The sequence below is a fragment of the Rhamphochromis sp. 'chilingali' genome (assembly GCF_963969265.1).
Source record: "Rhamphochromis sp. 'chilingali' genome assembly, chromosome: 16".
Taxonomy (NCBI): domain Eukaryota; kingdom Metazoa; phylum Chordata; class Actinopteri; order Cichliformes; family Cichlidae; genus Rhamphochromis; species Rhamphochromis sp. 'chilingali'.
In genome coordinates this window covers 11921468-11944874 of record NC_137943.1, presented here as the reverse complement: position 1 = coordinate 11944874, position 23407 = coordinate 11921468, and the positions used below count along the sequence as shown (strand labels likewise).

Here is a 23407-nt window from a genome sequence, read left to right as displayed (position 1 = left end):
TTTAAAAAACAAACAAACAAAAAAATGGGCTCTACAGTCATTGCTGTGCTTGGTTCACAGTGTGTGTGTGTGTGTGTATGTGTATGTGTGTGTGTGTGTGTGTGTGTGTGTGTGTGTGTGTGATTCAGGCGGAGCTAACACCAGTCAGCGATGTAATCAAAGTCAGAGAACAGGTTCTGCTCCTCAGAGTTCAGCACTCGGGGTTCCCTGGGCGGGGTTAAGATCGGAGCCTCTGAGGTAAATTCATCGTCGAAGTTGCTGACGTCACTGGAGCCCAGGATGGTCGGGACGAACGGCGGCTTCACCTTCTTGGCCAAAAGCCCGGTCCAATCGATGGTCTATCAATAAAGACGGAGAGCAAGTGGGTAACAACAGCGTTCTTTTCTTTGATTACCACAGTGATAACTTTCTCTTTGCGCCTCTTACCCTGAAGAAGAGATGTTTCTTAACCTCCTCTGCATCCTTTTCTCCTGCTCCCAGCCGTCTTTCTGGGCTCCTCCTCAAAAGCTGAGCACAAAGACAAAAAATATACTGTTAAAGTTTACACCCAGGAGCACAAAGAGACCGTTTCTTGTCTGTCTACACACCCTCCTCATGATGGAGATGGCCTCAGTTGAGAGGAACCGTGGATAGCGGACTTCATCGTTGACAATACTGTCAAATACCTCCTCTTCATCATCACCGGGGAAGGGTGACTGAAAGAGAGACGTGCCAAGGAGAAAAAAAAAAAAAAAAAAAAAAAAAAACCTGATGTAAGGAACATATTCAAGAAATAAATGATGGATTCTTGACATCTTGACGAAACACATGCTCACCTCTCCAACCAGCATCTCAAAGATGAGGACGCCCAGGCCCCACCAGTCCACGGCGCGGGTGTACGACGTTTCAGTTAACACCTCCGGAGCTAAAAACTCTGGTGTGCCACAAAACGTGCTGGTGCGATCCCTGAAACCCATTCCTGAAGGCAGCACAGAGCACGTCCATCACTCCAAAACAAATCTACATGTGTACCTCCAACAACTGATGGAGCAAGTTCATAACTCTGCTTCTCTGAAGATCTTACAGCACAGGAGTGAACAATCTACCACAGGGTTATGCTTTCAATAACTCTCAAAGTTTCAATTTGACATCATCATCCATTTACCTTCTTTGCAAAGCCCAAAGTCAGCAATCTTTACATAGCCCTCTGTATCCAGGAGCAGGTTATCTAGCTTCAAATCTCTGAAAATTGCAATGAGAGCAAAAATAACTTTCGGGACCCTGACTTTGAATTGAAGTATTACTTTAAATTTCTCAGGCCTTACCTGTACACAATCTTATGGTCATGTAAAAACTGTAATCCCAAAACAACGCAGGCTGCATAAAACCTGCAAAAAGGTACAAAAAACACAGGAGATTTAGACGACGTGCCGCTGTGAGAGTTTGTGGTCCTGCCCACACGTTAACAAGACACTCACACAGCCCTGGGCTCAGAGAAAACATCAGCGTGGATGTGCATCATCAGGTCGCCTCCAGCCGCGTACTCCATCACAAAGCAAACGTGCTCCTGCGTCTGGAAACACGCAAACAGGTTGACCAGGAACGGGTGACGGACGCTGTTGACCGTTTCAAAGATCCTCTTCTCGCACATCAGACTGGCAAAGAGAGGAGGAAGCTGAGTCACCACATTACACCGAAGTGACCTGACAGTGGGGGGTTTGTGAAAGAGCTTTAAGTGAGTACCTGTCGACCTCATCGCGAGCCACAATGTCTCCTTTCTTTAGAGCTTTGATGGCAAACATCTCTCCAGTGCTTTTGTATTCTGCTAAAAGCACCTGTGGAGGAGATGAACACTTCAGTTTTTTCCTGCTTGATTTGTCTACTAAAAGTTATTCAGTCCACAGAAAATTTATGGCAAACATTTTTTTTTTTTTTTAAATTGACTAAACATTCTTAATATAGTAGAAATGTCAAGAAGATAATCATCAGCAGCATTTTTATTCAAAGTACCTTTCCAAAGTGACCCCGTCCAAGGACTGCCACGCATTTAAAGTCTTGGAGACTGAATTGGAACGGCTCTTCTTCCCTAGAAGGAGACCAGTGCATACATCAGTGTACTCACTCACTCCAAACCAACCTGCATTAAACTTTAAAGTTACAGCAAAACAAAACAAAACAAGGAAAGAGACACCACCATGAAAATTCAGTGACTTGGAGCCAAAGCCAGGGGGCAGTGTTTAACCCAGTGTAATTTGTTTTGAGTAGTAAGTCGTTTTTATTTGAAGGAAACCAATTCAAAGCTTTAAAGTAGCATATACATGGCAAGCAGTGACCCTCCTTACCTTATCTCTGTGTCTTTCTGAATGGCTGTAAGCTCCAGGTCTGGATGCTGGAACTCATGGTGCACCACTCCATCCATATCTGGCTTCATCACCGTGCTGATTCTCTTGTTGAGGAAGTCAAATGAGGCGAGTGCATCCTGCGGAGAGGAAACACAGGAGAACAGAAGGACAGAAAGAGACACACAGGGTAAATATGAAAACAGTGCTGGTCACCTATTTGTTGTGACTTTAAATTTAGTCTTTAGTGTTTCTCTGTAGATGAAAACTAACGTTGGAGAAATAAAGGTTTTCTATTAAAGAATCTAACTAACAAAACATAATTCAAAAATCATTTCTCTCAGTGCGTAACAATCTAATATTTCCTTCCTTTTTTTAAATTTTTTAAATTAAATTTCACTTGTTTGGCAACAACACACTTCCTTCCAGCTGACAGGAATGAGGCCCAGCATGGTGGACTTTTACGCACAGGAGATTCTCAGAGAGCTCAGCATGACTGCATCTGTGATTGTATCAGCTCGCATGCGTCTTATCACCACTTCTTGTAATTCCTTAAACAAAACCATACCTGTACTTCCCCCTTGTCAGAAACGCTGTGATGCACTTGTGGTTCTCGGATGTCATCGGGTATGGAGTAACGTTTGGGCCCTGGAGTGGGCTCTTTGTCGAAGTCCAGCTTGGTCACCAGCGGGTCGCTGTGTAAGGGACAGAAGTACAGCAGTGGTGAAAGTTCTTCTTACCGAGCAGCTGTGCCCATAGACACTCATGTAAAATGGCAAACACTACAGCATTAAAATGCATGTTTACATGCGAGTAAAAATCTTTGCAATGCAGCCATACACTTTATGGAGCTATGCAGATGCTAAACAAGTTTTCTAGCATTAGTTAATTACTTAGCACCCTACAAGAAGGCAGAGATCAAAATTAAAATTGCAGATGTCACAGTGGCTATACACATCTTTTCTATACAGTCTGTGGTTGCTGTATGGCTGTGTACCTGCTGGGTGTGGGTGAACCAGGCAGGCTGCTGGATCCAGTCTCAGCCGCCTGTGGGCTGAAGGAGTTTGTGCTGACGGTTGGTATGGCTCTTCTAACCAGACGGCCCCAGGTGGCGATGTTGATGTTCATCTGAGGGGCTCGCAGAAAAGTTTTACCTGACAAAGAGTAAAAGACAGGAAAAAGACTGTAAGGAAAAAATGAATAATGGAAGAAGAGAATCAGGAATATGCAACCAAATAAGTAAGGGATCCGAGGAAATTACATACAGTACTTAGTAAATGTATGAACACTGGAGAATCACTGAATATATTTAAACACGCAAGTCAACCAAGAATCCATCACTGCTGCCTTAGAAATAAGAACATGATGGCTTCACAGCAGCGACTCACCTTGCTGTTTGGAGAAAATCTTCTTTTGTCTTTGCAACTTTGGTCGTCTCTCTATGACAGGGTTGAAAAATGTTACCTGAAAACAGAGAAATAAAAAAGTAATTTCACAAAACAAAACATCTGTTTCCTGTGCATTCTTTACTCCTGTGCAAATACACATGTCTGTAGTTATGCACAAGCATAGGACACGCTGTCGCAAGACTAGAAACTAACACAAACGTGTGCCAAATCATGCACACCCGTAACACTTTACAGATTTCTGTCAGGATTAGATCACACTGAAAAAGCTCCACATCTAATCTTACAATCTTACATCCAACAGTAAAACCTTCTGATTTTATTTTAAGTTTAATGCATGAGTAATTTTACACACAACATCTATTAAACTACACTTCTGATGCAGACACTGTTTGAGGCAAGTGACTGTCATTAGTTTGTTTTTATCTGTGAGCGATTATTTAAACCCCGTCTTGCAACAAAAGCTTAACAATCACACTTAGTTTACGGCACGTTGTTATTTCAGAACTCAACCTTCAGGCTGCTCCAGATATCATTTTATTGGCAAGTTTTTTGTACTCCTGGATCTGTTTGATATCGAGGCGATACCCTCAATAACAGCTGACTGAGTGCGAGTGCAGAAGCCCCACCCACCTGCTGCTTAAACCTTCTCTTTACAAGGGGCAACCAATCAGAAGAAAGCTGGCTTAAAGGCAGAGAAGCTAAAAACTTGTTGTTTTGGAGCTTGTTTCAGACAGTGGATGAACCCAGTGATGAAACTGCTCTAATAAAGACGATGAAAAAACAAAAACAAAAAAAACATGGAGTTGGACATCTCCACAATACGTTTGAAATATTCTTCTGTGGACAGACTTTACCAAGATTCCAGTCTAGGTCTTCTCAGAGTATTTATTTCTTATAATTTACAATTTTTTTTCAAGTTTAAAAGTGAGCTTTTATAAGCAAAAAGATCACCAACTGACACACTTCACCATGTTTCCAATTTTATTTCCTATAAGTACAAGTAAGTATGTCTATCCATACATGTCCTACCAGATAATGTTTAATTGTGACCATTCAAAGCTAATTTACTACTTAAATTACTTTTTTCAATTTTTAGATTACTAAAATATGCCGACAGTTACAACTACTTATCCCCCTTTTATGGAATTAAACTGAAATGGTGTTTGTATACCTCAGCAAACAGCATTCCCTGTGGCTCCAGGTACAGACACATTCCATGACGTTGGTTGTCCAGGAAGTCCTCCAGCCGCAGAAACTTGACAGCACAGAGTGAACGCCAGTCCCGCCAGTACACAGCGATCTCCAGCTCCCGGGACTGCAACGCAAAGATGTGAAACTCAGCGTCCGTGCTGTATAAACACAGAGTCAACAGCGCAGGTGTAGTTCAAGGGTGGAAATGTGTGTGTTACCCGGTCCAGCTCCAATGTAAACTTCTGGTCCCATGCCTGATTGCTGACTGGTTTCCAGCTCGTCTGTCCTACCACTGTGTTGTCCAGCTTCAACACTGCACTGATCTCATCTGAGGAAAAAGCACTGAGCTATTAACAAAACCCCAATTCTATCCCCGTTGGTATTAAACAGGCAGTTGCTTCACTTCACCCATATTATAGTTTCAGGTGTGACTTGCTCTGGGTCATGCCCACACTTTAAGTAAACAGATCATTTGTTTGTGAATCAGCACAATATCACAGTTCATCTTTCGGTAATTATTTTGTGTACGAGATCAGATGTACTTACTGGAGAGTTCCTCGCTCTTGGTTAAGTTCCTTGAGCTCACGCCGCGGTTTCGGTTTGCTCGGCTGATGAAGGACGAGCGGGTCTCGCTGGGGCTCCAGCCAGGCAGCGGGACAGATGCAGCTTTGGAACGACCTGGGACATTTTCCAGTAGATCCTGACAGCCCATTAGCCTGACATCTAATGTGCCTGGAGGTGAGCGAGGACAGGACACACGTGTTATACAATTGCTCCTGCACAAATTTGTTCCCACTTCAGGTTACTTCAAGTGACACCATGTACTGGTATAATGAGCTAGCCCAGTTTACTGTCTGCTCCTAAACTGGACTATAATTTGTGCACCTCCAAATAACTAGGGGGGGAAAAAAAAAAACAACTAATCAACCAACCAACCAACCAGATCTGATTGTCTAATAATCCATCTTCTTTTTTTGATTCAACAGCAAAAAGTACACACTGTATTACAACCAAAAATAAAAACCAGTCCACACAGATCAGCTCAGTATACTTAAAAGTGGATACAACTTTAAATTAAAGGGTAAAGAAACAAACAAAAAACCAATAGACCACCTTTAGAAACAGAGTCATATTTGCACTGTTAGTGATTAGGAACAGCTCAATAGTCCAGTTACCTGTGAGTGCTGCAGGCTTGGTCACGGTGCTGTACTGTGGGAAGATGATACTGGATCTGGGACTGAGGGCTGGTGACGACAGCAGGGACAGCTCTTCTATGATGCTGTTGCTGCGAGGATGGTTTTTAGGCAACTCAGCGAGGCGTTGCTCCAAAGAATATCGCAAAAGGTCAAGCTTTTGACTGGACTCATTGAAACGAGCCTGGGCCTGAAAGGAAAGGAAGAGGATAAGGCAGCGAATTAAGACAGATTGAAAGGAAATTATTTTACTACAGCAGTCCAGAGATCCATTTCATCTCAAGTCTAAGATTGCATGATCTCAAAAGTGACAGATTTTGACTTGTTGTCCAGTTTTACACAGCCTACCTCTGAATGTGCCCTCTTTTCTGTGACTTTTCCAGAGCCCAGAAGTTTCATGACATTCTTGGCTCCCTCGGCTACCGCAGCCTCTATCTTGGCATGGTGACACAGCTCCTCCACCCGCAGATCTAAAGGGCTGATGATGGGCTTTTCTGGAGTACAAGGTCACACTTAAATCATTCACTCTGATGACATCGGATTTATAACCACTGTTTCTGTCTTTCTGTTTTAATCTCCTCAGAAAAAAAAAAAAAGCTCTGAAGGAAGGGAAGGCTCACCCATCACATCATTGTTCTCAAAGCTCAGCTCGCTGGCCTGGCTGGCCTTGAGGATCTGCATCCTGATGAACTCAATCTTCGTCTTGCTGTCCTGAAGCATCTGCTGAGCGGCTGCTAGCAACTTACGATCCTGTGAGTAAAATTGGAAACTAAACCATCACCGCTCATTAGGGAGGTATTTTATCTCTACAGACCATTGATGACCAAATCAGAGGATTCAATAACATTTTGTCTAAATGCACCTAATCCCTCTGCACGTGTTCTGTTTTGTTGCATGTAACACAAAAAGCCCAGACACCCGTTCGTGCCGTTAATTGGACTTGAAGTCTAAATGACAACATGGAAAATCTTATTCACCAAAGAAAAAAAAAAATGTGTGCACTGCTGTGTTTGCTGAACCTTTCCTACGTGCAAACACACATTGGAGTAAGCAAACTCCACCCCAAATTCCTGTTAAGTTTAAATCCTGGTTGTTGATATCTGCGCTTGCAGGAAAGGCCTCCGTTCAACAGGCACTTCCTCTCTGACATCAGGAGAGGAATAGTTCCAACTGGAAGGTGCCTCCGTCGGTCTGACAGGGAAAGGTCGCTTACACCCGCCCCAGCAAGCCAGACAATGCAAATCAATTTACAGCTCCCTTAATGCTTATTGCATTACAGTTTTCAAACTACACTCACCAGAAATTCAAGTGTCCTCCACCAAAACAGTTTTATTAACAATATCCTGCAATAAAAAGCTAAATTATATCATTTCAAAGCAGAAGAGTTTTCGGTTTTTGGTGGGTGGTGATTACATGACATTGTCTATGTACAGTAAAAGCAAGGGGCCTCATTCACAAACAGTTGGTACTCACAAACTCAAAGTTAAACCACATGATTCACACACAAATCTGAGATTCCTCAAAATATCCTTAACCTCAGTTTGCTTCATTACAAATGTAGAACTGCCTCAAGCAGAGTTTATGAACAAAGACGCAGCTCTCATCAAATAAAAAATATAAATAAAATAAAGGTATTCACACAGTTTACCTAAATTACATTAATAGAGCCACACACTGGTTAAAAAGGCAATAACCTATCATCACACTACATTCCAGCATTTTTGCAGTTATTCCCAGTTACGATTGCAGTGGGCCACTCATCTTGGATGGACAGATCAGGTGGTCCTTGGTCTCCACCTGCTACCGGACACTACAACCTTTATATTTCTAACACACTGTCACTCCTGAGAACTCGGCTCTTTCAAGCTTCAAACTCAACACACTTTTGTGTCACTTTCTTCAGCTGCGAATTCGAGTCTAAGCGTCACTCTGACATAGAGCTGGGCGATAGAACGATAACGATATGTATCGCGATATAACTTTTACTCGATAGAGAAATTAAGCTATCGCGATAGACCTCGCCGCTCTTGTCCTCTCAAAAAAAAAAAAAAAAAAAAAAAAGGTCAGCCAATCCAAATTAAGTAGCGCAGAGCCGAACCAATCACAGCCGCAGCGTCACGTCGCGTGACTTGTTACGTACAGCACAAGTGCCAAGCCGCACGTGTGTTTGTTTGGGAAGCAGCCAGCGCGTAATGGAGGAAATGAGTGTGCCGACTAGAAAAATCAACCGAGCGTGACCGAAGAGAAAACAGATGATGGTTCCAATGCCGGAGAGATTGTCGAACGGAAGAGCCATAGAAGTTCCGTAGTTTGAAGGTATTTCGGCTATTTCAAGTCCGACAAAAAACAGAGTAGCGTGCACTGTAAATTGTGCCGAAAGCAAGTCTGGAAATACAATAAACTGGTGCATGCGTCACACTGTGCGCCACGTTATTGTTTCGGTGAAATGAATTTCTACAATACTGTTAATTCTACTCTCTGCAGTGTTTAAATGCTTACATATACACACAGTTACTGTCCGTCCACACATACGACTCTGTTCCGCTTCTATGCCCCAGCTTTGTTTACTTTTTCCCACCGAGGCTTCTAGACTTCTGATTGGCCAACATTTCTGCACGGCTAGGAATCTAGCGCCACCTGCTGCTTTGGCATGTTCATAGCAGCGTTTTCCTTCATTTCTGCCTTTGTGTGGACGGGATTATTTTTTAAAACGAAAACGGAAAATCTCCGTTTTCAAAAATACCCGTGTACGTGTGGACGTAGCCTCAGTCTCTGACTGGAAGCGCTAATTCGTCATTCGGCTTTTGTCAGACTAAAGTAACTGTTAAAACTGTTTGAAAAGCTCAGCTATACAACAAGGAGAGATTGAGAATTTCCTTTTAGTTCTCAGTTTATTTGATATTGACAAAAGTTAGTCAGTTTTGTCTGTTCTTCTGTAAAACAAACTAAGATTTATTTTTAGAATTAATATTTTGTTTCTAAGTGGAATTGACAATTTAGTCTGTTTCGTTTGTTCTATTTTGAAACTTAAACGCTTTAGCGGCTGCCTTTTGTGTAGTTTGCAATATTTGCCTTTATTTATCTGAAAAAGTCTCATGTTCCTTAAGTACATCTACCCTGTTGAACTTATTATGGGAAATAAATAGTTAAAAACAAGCTGCTGATTATTTCACATTTTACTTGTGAGCAACGGCACATTTAAATCTTACAAATATAGTTATTTGGCTTATATCGTGATAGATATCGTTATCGCCTGAAATGAAAAAAACATATCGTGATATGAAAAAATCTCATATCGCCCAGCTCTACTCTGACAGCAGTTCCACCACTCTTTGCATGGTACACCTCTAGGCAAACGTGTCTCCTTAGAGAAACCAGGGAGTGGCAGTACGCTAGCGCAGCGCACACTCTGTCAGGTTAGGATGATTTTGAGAGACAGACACACACAGACACACACACACACACACACACACACACACACACACACACACACACACACAAAATGAGTCGTGTGCATGTTTCATGAAACCAAAGGCTCCATGTCTGTTTTTGTTAAGGAAATAAAACCCAAAAAAAACAAAAAATAAATGTTAGAAATAATGTTATTACAGTTCCTTCGACTCGGCTTAAAACCTCTTTGGGGTTTGCCAATGATTCCAATTCAATCCAGAAACCCCAGACTACACCAAACCATCTACTACACACCGGCTTGAATTACTACTGACGGATACAAGGGCCGAGCTTAACACAAGAGGCTCTCGGCTGTTATTACCGGTCTTCGTGACTTAACGCACACCTCCCAACTAAATTATAGTCCTCCCTGACTCTGAGGACTCGAGGACACACAAGGACCAACAGAGCTTTGTGAACAAACAGCAGTGCATATGACACACAGTATGTGTCAGCGCCTTCTCCCGTTTCCTCCTCCCCTACAGTGAAGCTATAAAAGCAAACCTGCCATGCAGCAGCCTGGTATTCATAATGGCAACAGGCCAGCCGGCTCCAGTTAACATGCGATTATGCTCACAGCACCTCTCTGCAAAGACTTTACCTTAAGTAGTCTAAGCACTTGTGATTATGAGTCTGGAAACTGACAACCTGCGGTACAAAAATTACACTAAGTAGTGTTTTGGAAAAGGTCAAATCAGATACTCAGATTAACCAGCAAGCCTCATCATTTGTTCATAATGACTTTTAAAAAAAATCCTTGGTTCTGCAAGTACAAATCTAGCTTAATTAATAGTAGTGAGCCCCTTAAGTAAATTCATTCATCACTGTGATGAAGCATGCTCAAGTCCAGGTAAGGCAGACACACTTCGCGCTGTCATTTTCTGAGTAAATACACAATTACATGCAAATATGTGAAAACTAACAGATCAGTGATAATCACAAATTTCACAGGAAAATTGGTCCTATTGTTATCATGGCAGTGAGCCACTTGGTGGTGGTGGGAAAGCAATCTACTGAAATGCTGACAGCTCACAAGAAGACGGCTATAACGCTGAATCTGTACCGCTGCATTTTATTCGTTTTCCAAAGTAGTAAAGATATGTCATCTTTTTTAAACCGTAAAGAATCACAATCATTTGCCATCCAAATCACCCGGATTGAGATGACAAAAACACTCCTACTGCAGTTACAGGTGGTGTTTTTGCTTACTTGCTTTCTTTAAGGTGCCAGGAGCAGAACATTTTGTTTTTAAGTTGTTGAATTTAAATGAGGTTCAGGCTGAACCCACACAGCTCAAAACGGCACTATGCCAACTGGTTTGAAGTGTGTCTGTTGACTGTATAAACACATAATATGTTTAGTTTGAGGTAATAATGTTACCACCCAGCAACATCATCGTTTGTACATAACTGTGGCTAATATTGTGCTTCCAGATCTCAGCATTGTTATTTTTACTGAACAAAGACTAAAACAGAAGAAGCAGTCAGCTATGTAGAAGTGAATCTATTCATTAAATAAAGTATCATCAGAATGTGTCCGACGTGAACCAGAGCAAGCCTGAATCTCCGGGTAACCCTTCGCCTACCTTGGAGGACCCATTGGAGTACATCTGAATCATGTTCTCGGCGCCCTGTTTGACTTTTAGCTCAATGTCAACCTGCCGTTTTAAGGCCGCCAGTCGGTTGCTGCTGGTGCACATTCTTGCTTCGCTGTTAGGGGTACCTGGTGTTAAAGGGCATTCTGGGTAAAGGAAGAGGAAAGAAAAAAAAGTTAGCATCTTATGGCCATCTGGAAACAATTGTAGACATTACATAAAGCATGTTACATTTGGCACAAATATGCAGAGGCTACAAATATTAACGGAGCATGTGTGCGCCATTTTTTATTAAGCTAAACAATCCTGCAGCTCTGCAAAAGGATTGATAAACTGCTTATAAAGCGTGTCCTGTTGCAACTTCAGTGGACACTTTACATGCTCAGAAGGGTGTGCTGTTTATGACTTGATGAGGTTTGTTAGCACAATGCTTGACTCAGCACAAAAACTACTGCAGAAGTCAACAACATTAGGATTAAGAAATCTATTGTCAGCTAAGCTTCGTGGATTTTTCAAACAAGTTTTTGCTCAGAACGGAAATCCTTCAAATGTGAAGCCACAACTATTCAGTCTGAGTTTGGCTTTAATGCTTTGGTATTCAGGAGTTGTAATATGAAAGGCTGTCATTTCTGATCTCAGCTCATTGACTCTCTCCTGAAGTCTGCGCTGTTCCAACAGCACAGGGAAACCCCTGCGGCCGTCTCTATTGTACGCATTTAAAAAAAAAAAAAAAAAAAAGGAACAACACACAAGTGTGAACATGCAGATGATTGCCAGTACTAGTGCCTATACTGTTTATGCAAAGACAAAGTAAACCCAAAAAAGATACATGCAACAGAATATCAACTCTTAAAAATGATCCATGTCCAGATCCCACAGGCTGCAAAGACTAAACAATAATCTGTCCATAGATCTGTAGACATTTAATTGTTTTTCCTTTTACACATAAATGCACACAGGCAAACACACAGAGATACTTAAACCCACTGTCGTCTACTCTCAGAGATGGACCACAGACCTGGTGGATAGGTTCACTGTTTTGTTGTGTTTTTTGGTCAAGTCTGAACTTGAAAGGTGCAGGTAAAAAATAAATAAATAAAATAAAAATAAAAAACCCTCTCCAAGCTGATCATTGCAGCTGAAAGCAGAGCAGAACATTCACTCTCACACACACACACACACACACACACGGGTGAGGTGGGCAAAAAAACCTGCCCGACTTCTCCTGACTTGACTTGCAAGTTGAGTTTCAGAAGCTATGTTTTCATAAAGCTAGTAGTCTTAGAAAAGAGTCAGAGCATTCTTTAAGTGAGCCCACATCTGAAGCATGAACCCTTCCAATCTGTTGCAAGGTCCTTTAACATGGTACTCTTCATTATGTATTTAACTTCTAGCCTTTAAGCTCAGCTCTGTTTTTTAGTGAGTTTTCCAAATCCAAAGACACAAAACATGTCACATGACATAACCAAAGACCAACAGTTCACTGAAGGTGTCAAGACCCAAAATAACACTGGCAAAGAAACGGCGTTGTACTCTGAGACAAAGCCAGATGCAGATAACAATAACCAGCAGGCAGGTCTGTGATTCATTCAGTCCGAATGCTTCATCAAAACACCCTCTAACGATTCCTTTGAGCACCTGCGGGATACGGGCAAAAAGGAAGTAACTTGTTCTTTGAACTAAAAGTCTAAATGATTCATCTAATGAGACTTAATAAGCTGAGAGAGCGCTTCACTGCTGAGTTTTCTGTTAATGTGGAGGAGGGGAGGATGCTAGTCCTTCCAGGGTAACGCTTTGATATGGTGACACACTTGAAGAGGTAGGGCTAGACAAGAAAAGCAGAGTATTTGCAGAAAAGCCTGTGGAGCAAGGTGAGAATTTTAGAGGTGCTCGGGGCAAAACTGTCACAGGACATCTATTTAAAAAGACACATGCAGAAGTGCTGCTTGTGTCATCTAGTACATGTCTGGGGCTTTCCTCTTCGCCTGGGGGTGCGGTTTGGCTGAGGTCGCATTGAGCCAAGAATTTAAGGACTACAACCCCCGCCTCTTCCAAGAGTGATCCAGTCCCTGCTGGGCCGTAGGACAAGATAGCTGCAGGGCTGATGTCACTGCTGGACAATCGACAAGGGGAACCCTCCCTCAGATTAACCCCATCTGCATCTGATGAGAAGGCAATGAGACATGCTTACACCGTCTAAACTAGTACATCGTGAGTGGGAACCTTAAACCTGTGTGTGATGAGCGGTAGGCAAACAGATTGAGACTTAATAACAGACGATGTCGGGGTTAGCTTTCTTTATGAATGAGATCATATGTGACAGAGGGACCTGACTGGTGTCCCCTGCTGCTCACACAAAGCGCCTGAGTGCGAGTCAGTCCATTTCTGGCCTCCTCAGCTGAGTGGCGGAGAATAACCAGAGCCCCCTCAACTTTCTCCTGGAACAGAAACACATTCTGGGCTGCTCGGAGAGACAGAGCAACTCCTTCCTGCTAATTCAGGAAACAAGAGCTGAACATATTTCAAGAAGCTGTCTCGTGTCTAAGGAGCTGAACTGCGCTCAGTCCCTCTTGGCCGTTTTTGCGATGGCCAGCGACATTCCACTGGCCTCGCGTCACTTAAAAAGAAAGCCCTTATTCACCAGATAGGTCACAGAGTCAGGCTAAATTTATTTTCACTTAAGATAACCATTTACTAAGACAACTTCCCTTCCCTCCTCCAGCAAACAAATACACACACACACACTCACAAATCCCTCCTCATCAACTTCCTATTGTCAAATGAGCCGGGACAACGTGACGGCGACAGGCAGACAAATACCATTCCTTCTCTTCCTGAATTTGCGCAGACATTTGCCACCAACAGCTACCCTAAAAGGCAGCTACTGTGACAAAAAGCACACTGAATGCACAGATGCTGCTGTGGTCCACTCTCTCCAAATTCCACTGTTGTCAACAAATGCAAAGGAGCAGGCTTTCAACAGCCTCGGAGAGGAACAATCGACAGCTCATTGTAACTGCCACGGGAATGTGGAATGCAACAATGTCAGCCTCTGGAGAGTGAGTCACCTCCAAACACTGAATGTGCTCTGTGTGTGTTTACATAGGTGCTCGTCTGACACAACAGAGACAAAATTATTTGGTGCTGTGCATTTACAGCTAAACCATAAGACTGCTACACATACATTAACTGGAAGAGTGGCCTGTTGCCTTATGTGACCTGGATAAACTCATAGCTGAGAATGAATTTAGCTTTAAAAAACACTGGCTGCAAACAAGAATGCCAGCGTACGATTACGACTGCAAACAAGACGACAATAAATGTGAACACTTTAAGATATAAAGAAACAGAGCTTCATAATAAGACTTAAAAAAAAGTGTCCAAGACCATGACTCCTGGACTGTGCTGTCATTTGCAACAAGCCAATTAGGACTGGAGCTACAGTTTATTTTCATCAGTGCTTCATCTGTTAATTATTCAGCGAGTTTTCGGTCATATAAGACAATTAAACAAACACTGTGTGTATATGAAAAACTGCATGTGAAGCTTAAAGTAAACTTAACGTCAGGTATTTGATTTTAAAAAGACGCTGTCCATCTGATGGCGGTGACACATGGGTGTATTGATTTGGTTACAGTTTTTACCAAAGCTTAAATGAGAGTTTCGGCCCTGTAAACCTGATGTAGGCAGCTTTTGTAATTATTAAGTTATGACAGACTTCCTGGACGTTTAACATGGAAAATATTCATTGTATGAAGGCTAATCTTTGCATGGCATTATTACATTTACTTAAGTGGCTGTACAAAAACTTAGGTGGGAACATTATTTTTCTGATGATTAATTATTTGACTACTTATATTAACCCCTTCCTACTTTGGTACCATCTATTGAATCTGACCCTGCCCTCCTTTAGTGCTTGTGTAATTACCTAGCACTTCTTCGGGGTCTTTTACCACAATGTGGGCGTTAAGTTCTTGTAGCTCCTGATGAAGCTCCTCGACCTTCTTGTTAGATTTTTTCAGCATGTTGTCAACGTAAGCCAGGCTCTTCTTATCTGTGGTGACCTGAGAGGCGGAAAAATGAGAGGAGACCACCTTAAAGCCTTGAAAAGCATCTCCATTAACTTAATCATAAATGTGATGTTATTAGACAAGGGAGAGATAGAAAAAACTGCATAATATATTTAGATTTAGACATTTTGAGGGAAACAGCGGATACTATACTATATCTGTGACATTACCTTTCGCAGGTTCTCTGCACCCTCTTTGATCTTTAGTTCCTTACGGATCTCACGGCGGATCTGCTCCTTGATCTCATCCAGCTTTTGTTGGACCATGGTGTCCGACAGGTCCAGGTTGTGTCCCAGACCGAGACGCTCTGCCACCTGTTGGCCCCGGGCATCCCCCTGGAGGAGGAGAAGGAGGAAGAGGAGGAGGAACAAAAGAGCAGATAGGGTGAAGATGTGGAATGTAATTAAGAGTAGTTCAGCAAGGGAGGAGAAGAAGAAGAGTAAAGGGATGGTAGGGGAAAAAAAAAAAAAAAAGAGGAGGAAAGGACAAGCAGAGGTCAGTCACGTACTGTGCACACTGGCATTTTAAACTAGCATTTAATCAACAGGTCTTATCAACGTTAAACTATGAAGGAGAGAACAAATCTGCACTGCATTAAAGTGCAGAATTGCAAAACAGCTGAAGCTGTTGCTTCATAACATGCATGGATTTCCATCTCGTCATGAGCGCTCATGACGAGATGGAAACACAAAGGAGGAGTTAAAAACAATTTCGGCCCAGCAGTTAAGAGTTTCTCACAATCACAAGCAAAGTTCATGTGAAATCTGAAGCCCTGAATGCAAATATTCACCAAATCCGAATTGTTCCTGGTCTTTGTGTGGTGACTACACATGTAAGCATGACTGATGAGCAGACAGAAGGGATTTGTATTTTATTTTAAATAAGAAGTAGCCAACAAACACCTGGTAGATTTAATGCATAGGAAGATCATGGTAATGCACCTTAATGTTGGTCATCAAACAGCATTTAACAGCAAAAGCAGAAGAACTGTCCCCCTCAGAGTGATGAAATGTTTGAGACGTGCTGAGATTAGAAGGTACTGTACAAACAAGAGAAACACGCACAGCCAGAGAGAATCTTTCAAAAGCTCTTGGAATTCTTTTTAATAATAAACGAAAATCAGGTCCAGTAGGAAATGCACCAGGTAAAGCCAGCAGGTCACATGACACAGCTACGTACAGTCAGAGGTCCCGCGTGTTTTTCCTGTTATTTTTGGCTTTTTGATGCAAGATAGTACATCTTATGCTTGATACCCAACTTCAAATGTTTTCTTCTTTTAATTTTACGATTTTTCATTTTTTTTGTCAACTTCATGATTTTGTAGCTAGATATAGCAATCATTCATAGCCTTTAATGCACACGTCAACAAATAAAGATCCTTGAAAAGAACTGGAAGAAGTCCACTTGCAGAGTGAAGCATATTTCACCCTTCACCTCTGTTCAGCGAGAAAGCACACTGACTATTTCAGTCAGACATCACAGCACAGGCGTAGACAATATTACAATTATGCAATCCTCCTGTTTGCTGAAGCTTTTAATATTTATTGATTACCATCAAAGCTCTGGAGCCCAAAGAGGCGTTTTCCTGGACACATAAATTTATATGATCTCATCACCAAGAGATTGCCAGTCTTTTCTATATTAGACCTACTCTCAACTGCTCTCTTACTCACAAGAGGCCGCCGCATCGAGTAGCCCCGCATGTTTGATTTGACAAGTTTTTATACCAGATGCCTTTCCTGAAGCAACTCCATAGGGATGTGGGTGTTTTCCCAGGATGGAGCTGGGGATCTTTTGCTTGTGTAATACAGAAACCACAATACTGATCCCCCAAACACTAAAGGGTCCCCCCCCTTCACCTCTACATTATAAAATTACTATGCGAAATGAACGTGTCACATCAACTACACTGAAAATATCCATTAACAAAACACGGGGTTCAGAAATTCGGCGCAGGCAGCCCATTCACGGTGTTCTGGCATCACCCCAGCATAGTGGTGTGTTTTGAACTTGAGCTAGCCGCTGTGCGTGTTGTTTTCCCTGCTGCTGTCAGTCACCAATGACCTGCATCCTTAAAACCATCACCTTAACTAAAGAGGGATTAGATGTCGCTTCCTGAACACTTCTGCTCTAGAAGGTCATAGTACAGCATAATGATCCACTAGTATGTGAGCATCTAAGGTCTGATTATCAGCATATTACATTTTATTATAAAGTCATTCAAGCAAAAGTTATTTGGCTTGAAAAATATCTCCTGATTTTAAATATGAAGTTGTCAGCATGACCTTTTAATTGTGCTCCATGGCAACAATGAACGACCGGCATTTCATTTTAACCATTAATTAAAGCAGCCAAATTGTAATAAACAAAATATTAGCCAGGCCTTTGCTTTATTATTCCAAGAATGATTTTTTTGGGGAAAAAAAAAAAAATAAAAAAAAAAAAAAATAATAATAATAATAATAATAAACAACAGATTCAACATGAGAGAAACTCACTGCCTCGTCCTGAAAGCCCCTGGGCTGTAAGCAGAAGGACATTAACTTACTCTATTCAAGAAAACAAAGAATGATTTGTTAAAATCTTTGTTGCTTTCAACCCATCAGTACGAAATTTGCACCCTCATAACTGTAGTTAGGTTTAATCAGAAATCTTCAGTTTCAAGGTTTACTACTCTTTAAACTTGCTAATGAGAGGATGCTGAAAGGATCATTCTGTCTTACCACAACTTCATCGGTTTCAGCCAATTCCATCTCTAGATCCATTGAACAAACCGGTCCACGCACGTTCTGCTGACCAGCCACGATCATCCCATCAACTCCAGTGGATTTCTGTTGTCTAATAAAGCTAATAGTATCCTCTCCCACGGAGGTGAGACGAGCGTAACCAACCTAGGCTCTGCCCAAAGCCACAATCATTCACTCCACTATGATCCGATTTTCTCCAGCTTTTTTCCTTCCCTTCTTCACACTTTCTTTCTCCTACAGACTATTGACATCAGCAGGGAAGATAAACCGTCTGAGCAGCGATGGCCAAATCCCTCTTAGCTTCTCACTCTGTGAGGTCAGAGCAGCCCAGAATGGGACCTAATCTGACTCCATGCAGAGGGCTGTGGCTAAAATTAACCCATGTTAAAAAACAACGCTGGCTGTCTATGGCAGACCAGAAAGCAGTGTGCCTGCCATAGACAGCCAGTGTGTGTGTGTGTGTGTGTGTGTGTGTGTGTGTGTGTGTGTGTGTGTGTGTGTGTGTGTGTGTGTGTGTGTGTGTCAGTGATGGTGGAGAAAGAAATTCTCAAACAAGACTGTGGTATATTGTCCTTTATCCAAGCTGCATTTCTGGTTTTCCACCTCTCTTCACAGTTACTTCCTTTCCAAGGATTGAACCCCTGTTTCACATTAAAAGCTATTTCTAGGACCATCACCATGTACCTGAATTGATCATTACACAAGGTACATCAGGAGCTAACCACATGTACCTGGACCAAACCCTGAATCGAGTCAATGGCATATGACTGACAGATTAATATTAAGGAAAACGCATCACGCTTGGTAAGATGAGGGCTTTCCATCAGCTTATTCCTTCCCTTCCCCCATCCTGGCCTCTCTTCTATAAGTAGTCTTTAAAGGAAACTATAGTTTGCACATATCCTGGTCGACTCGTAGGTAAAATGGAGGTCACAGCTGGGAGGGGGGTGGGGGAGTCCTCTTCTTAAGTTGGCTGCTCTGCAAAACTTGTTTGCACTGTAGCTGCATCTGCCCAATGTGGAATGACGATAGCAGGAGGACACCAGAAGAGGCCTATTTTACTGTTCAACAATGCAAGGAAATCCATGAAAGGCCAATCAGATAAGGCAGAAATTAATCAGCTAGAAGACCCCGCGGGGCCTGTGTTTTAATTTTGAGATCAAATAAAAGAAAAAGACCAAGCTCTCCTCTCACTGCAATACCTCACTGACTTGCTCCTTTACCTCTAACTGCTCTTATCATCTTTTGACGCTAGAACGTATCACCCCGTAAGGGGGAGTGACATCATACCGGGAACTCGAGACTTACTAAGTTCAAAGACGAGCAGAGCAGAAATTGTAAGCAAATGTCTCCACTCACGCTACAATACATACAGTTCATGATGAATGGAGGGAACTTGCCAGTGTGGCTCTGCTGGCTGCACTGTGAAACATCCAAGGCTTCACAACAAATGTAAACAGTACCGAAAACCTTGTGGATACATATTTTAGTTGATGTTACAAAAACAGTCCTGCTGGGAACCACTTAATGCGCGTCTAAGGAAAAGCACACAAAAAAGGTGCCATATTCTTAAATGAGTAGGGCAAGGGTTACCTACAAATGTTGACCTTTGTTAATGAGCTCCTTTAGAGCTCCGGGACATGAAAGGCAACTGAGGTAAAAGCAAACATTTGGTCTGAACCTCAGGTAGAAGTAGAAGTCTAACAACAAGAGCTCCACTCACACACAAGGACAATGCAAAGTTTGAGCCCGCTATCGAAGTCTGTGCTAAAAAAGCCAAGCCCTTGCCATTTCTGTGCGAGGCCTAATCGCAGCCTACAACCCGACACCCGGTCTATCTTACCCCCACAGCTGGCTGCAGAGCACTGGCCACAGCCCTGTACTCTGTGCTGCCGCCAAAAATAGCAACACAAGCTAATAAAGATAGCTCTTACAAGTGCAACCTTCTCGCAAGCAGTCTACATATCCCACAGCAAGTCAAACAGCAGGGAACGCCTCACATGTCACGTCACAGCAGCTAAAGGTCATTTCTGAGCTCCTCAGGCAGTAGGTGTCCAAAAAACCTGAATGAGAGGTAAACCACTTTCCTGCACCTGTCACCCTGCTGAGTTCGACTCCAATTTCCAGAAGCAGGTGTTTAAATTTAGCAGAATGCCAAAGATAAAATTAAAAGCTACGTGTGGCTTTTAACAGGATAAAGACCCCAGCACCGGAGAAACCAACATGTCCTACTGTTATTTATTCATGCACACAAATTTGACACTGCCTTCCTGTTACATTATGTCGACTGTTGTTTTTATCATTCATCATCACCCACACACGACCATAAATGTGCAGTGTCAGATTTCACTCCAGATTATATTGCTAACCTTTGAGAAAGTAAAAGTAAATCTTCTTATAATTTAACCGGTGTAACGGTTCTGAAACAGAGACCGAAATTATTATCCAAATGTCCACGATTCTCTTACTGTGATGGAGTTGTTAAAAGTCTGGTTGAAGTATTAATACATCATCTAGTTTTAGTCATTACGGTGAAGGTTTTGCTTTTTGTTATTCGTTAGCTCTAAAGAAAAACAAAAGGTACAAACCAAATTACGGTTACACTCTTTTAATTACACAAATCAACCAGTCCTCAAAGTAAGATTAGTCTGTGAGCCTAATCTAACTTACATACATGTCTGTCCTTACACATGTACAGCATTCAAACATGGCTGCTCCCAGGCAATATAATGTTTAAATATAATAAGTATAAACAAGTATAGATTCTGTGTTGTATAATCTACCTAGATCATGTGGCATGTATTATTTAAGATGCACAAATTAAACACCTCATCGGTCTGAGTCATCCATACATGACAAATACAGCATTAGGTTCCCGCACCCGTGGAGGTGAGGCAGCTTTCAAGTTGAACACGAGTTTTGGAGGTCACGCATAAAGTAGTGCCATCGGACAACGAGCTGTATGGATGAGCTGTCGCACAACTCAACAGTGTTTCTGATATAAAGATGCACTTGGAGGAGGAGGGGGGAGTGACGTCACTCGAGTGAAACTGTATTAATCAGTGAGTCATAACTGTTCACACCGAACAAAAAAAGGAGAGCGTAACACTGACTTCCAGCCTCTCTTTTAAAAACAGAAACTAGCATTACTGTTGCAGTTGGCACTAAGCTGGCTGCTGTGGTGTCGCTGGTTATACGTTCAACCAGTTTATAACGAGCTTGGAAAAGAAAACTCAAAGCATTTTCTTTACAAAGACGACATTTTTTCTTTTTTGTCTAGTTTTACCACATTTTCTGCACACTGCCAGTATCTAAACACACGGCGGCAACTTTTATTTTCCCAAAAAAGTAACGCAGGTTAACTAAGACCTGTACGTTTACTTTAAACAGCCACTATTTAAGAGCTTTTACGGTTACGCAAACGCTAAACCTCGTTTACTACAACAGGATCCTTTACATTAAATAACACGGCGGTTTTCGCACAAAATTCCCGGTTTGAAAGTTAGTTTGGACAATTGTGTGCCAGGCCTCAATCCATGGATAATTCCCAGGCAGCCTTCTGGGACCTAGCAGAGGCCCTGCAGTCCTCTAACACACGACTAACTCACAGCAAGCCTCGTTTTAAAGCGTTTTAATTGTTAGCTAACTTCTAACTGCACCTCTGGAGCAAGTTTGCGCACTTTTCGCAACAGTTGTCAACTTTTCCTACCTGCACGGAGTCGGCGGCCATCTTGGTTTTCGCCTTTGAATCAAATCCTACAGGGAGAGCGGAGGGAGGGGTGGTGGGACTCCAAAAGCAAACCTTGTTTTAAGTTTCCCTCTCTGGCGACAAAAAAAACTTCACTATTTTGACCAAACCATCGGTCATCTCGGGTACACGGAGTTTCCCATGCCGTCTTCACACTTCTCTGACGCGCTCGCACCGTCCTAGCGGAGTCCAGGAGGGTGGACTGGCGCTCATAAATAAAAAGCTGAAGCATAAATCTGTCCCAGTGCAGCTGGAGAAAGAGGCGGTGGTTATAATAGAAGAGTCCGCCCAGAGGAGCTGCAACACTGCCGGGACAGCTACTACACACATGTGATCAGAAACTTCGTAAAGGCTGGCCTCACCTCAGGCTAACATCCCCAAATCTTCCCCAAACACAAATAAAGAAATTAAATCAAGGCTTACATATGTGAAGCAGCCCTATTAGACATTAAAGGTGGAGGAGTAACACCGGTCAATTTAAATAAAATGCTTTTACAAGTAAAAGTCTTGCAACTATTTATATTTATTCAAAGTTGAGAAGGTAAGTGAAAGTACAATTTAAAAAAAGATAACATTTAAAATTTAACCCTAACCTCACTGGCCACTCTTATAGGTACAACTGTTCAACTGCTTTTAATCTAATCAGATAATCATATTTAGGCATGTAGATGAAGTCATCACAGCCTGTTTAAACCCAGTATCAGAGTGGGCAACAAAGGTGATGTGCGTGACTTTGAAACATGCAAATCTGCTGATCTGCGGGGATTTTCCCACACAACCATATACAAAATGGTCTTAAAAATAGAAAATATACAGTGACGGTCAGTTCTTTGGCTGAAAATCCCTTTTTGATGACAAATAATCACTCATTACAACCAAGGTATGCAGAAGAGTATCTCTGAATGCACAACACATCCAATGTTGAAGCCCAAGGCAACAAAAGATCACACCAGATGGGACTCCTGTCAGCTAAGTTCATAACACTGAGGCTACAGGTCACGCGAGCTCATCAAAACTGGTCAGTAGAAGACTGGAAAAACATTCCCTGATCTGATGAGTCTTGATTTGTGCTGCGATATTCGGATGATAGCGTCACAATATGGTGTAAACTGCATGAAAGCATGGATCCATCGTGCCTTATACCACTGGCTTAGGCTGCTTGTGGTGATATAACAGTGTGGTAGATATCTTTTTGCATAGCAGCTGATCGTTTAAACATCACAGCCTACCTGAGTATTGTTGCTAACCATGTCCAAGGATAAAAATAGCACAAAACATATGTCAAATGTTAACAATCGTATTTTATTTAAAAGAAAATGATATGCTCATTTTTAATTTGATGCCATGTTTTTCACAAAGTTGGTACAGGGGCTCCTTTCCCACTGTGCTTCCACTTCTTTTAAACATTACTCTGTTGCTGTGGTTTTGAAGTGAGATCAGTGGCTGATATGTCGCACCTCAGTGAGAAGAGTTACTGCAGCATTACATAACCCACAGAGGCACACTCTTCATCACCAGCCATATGTCCCAGAGACCGGACTTACTTTTTTCTCTGTACTTAGTTGTTTTGTTGGTCATAAACTGAGCACTGTCAGCATATTGTACATGCAAAAGAGACTAAAGACTTTTAAATGTGATGTTCCTGTTTAAATTCCTGCAAAGGTCATTCTCCAAAAGCCCACTGAGG

At 42.1% G+C, this 23407-nt stretch overlaps 1 protein-coding gene across 1 annotated transcript; it reads right to left on the bottom strand.

Annotated features, from left to right (window-relative positions):
- LOC308412976 (serine/threonine-protein kinase N2-like) lies at positions 1–21986 on the bottom strand. Its single transcript, XM_080907726.1, has 23 exons — positions 21682–21986; positions 15396–15560; positions 15084–15219; positions 11147–11301; positions 6732–6861; positions 6460–6605; positions 6094–6301; positions 5465–5650; positions 5137–5246; positions 4899–5042; positions 3707–3782; positions 3316–3472; positions 2887–3013; positions 2322–2458; positions 1990–2065; positions 1723–1814; positions 1458–1634; positions 1305–1367; positions 1145–1221; positions 816–958; positions 588–695; positions 427–507; positions 1–338 (listed from the first exon to the last, which is right to left on the bottom strand). Exons 1-23 carry the CDS (start codon positions 21700–21702, stop codon positions 135–137), a joined length of 2919 nt encoding a protein of 972 aa, XP_080763852.1. The 5' UTR covers positions 21703–21986; the 3' UTR covers positions 1–134.
- Positions 21987–23407: the final 1421 nt, after the last annotated feature.

Bases quoted from the DNA above. Each gene is read 5' to 3' on its own strand.
- LOC308412976 (XM_080907726.1), bottom strand. From the start codon at position 21,702: ATGGCCGCCGACTCCGTGCAG. The intron at 6,606-6,731 runs GTGAGCCTTCCC...CTTGTACTCCAG, and splicing joins TGAGAACAATGATGTGATGG to AAAAGCCCATCATCAGCCCT. The intron at 1,368-1,457 runs GTGAGTGTCTTG...ACCTTTTTGCAG, and splicing joins TTCTCTGAGCCCAGGGCTGT to GTTTTATGCAGCCTGCGTTG.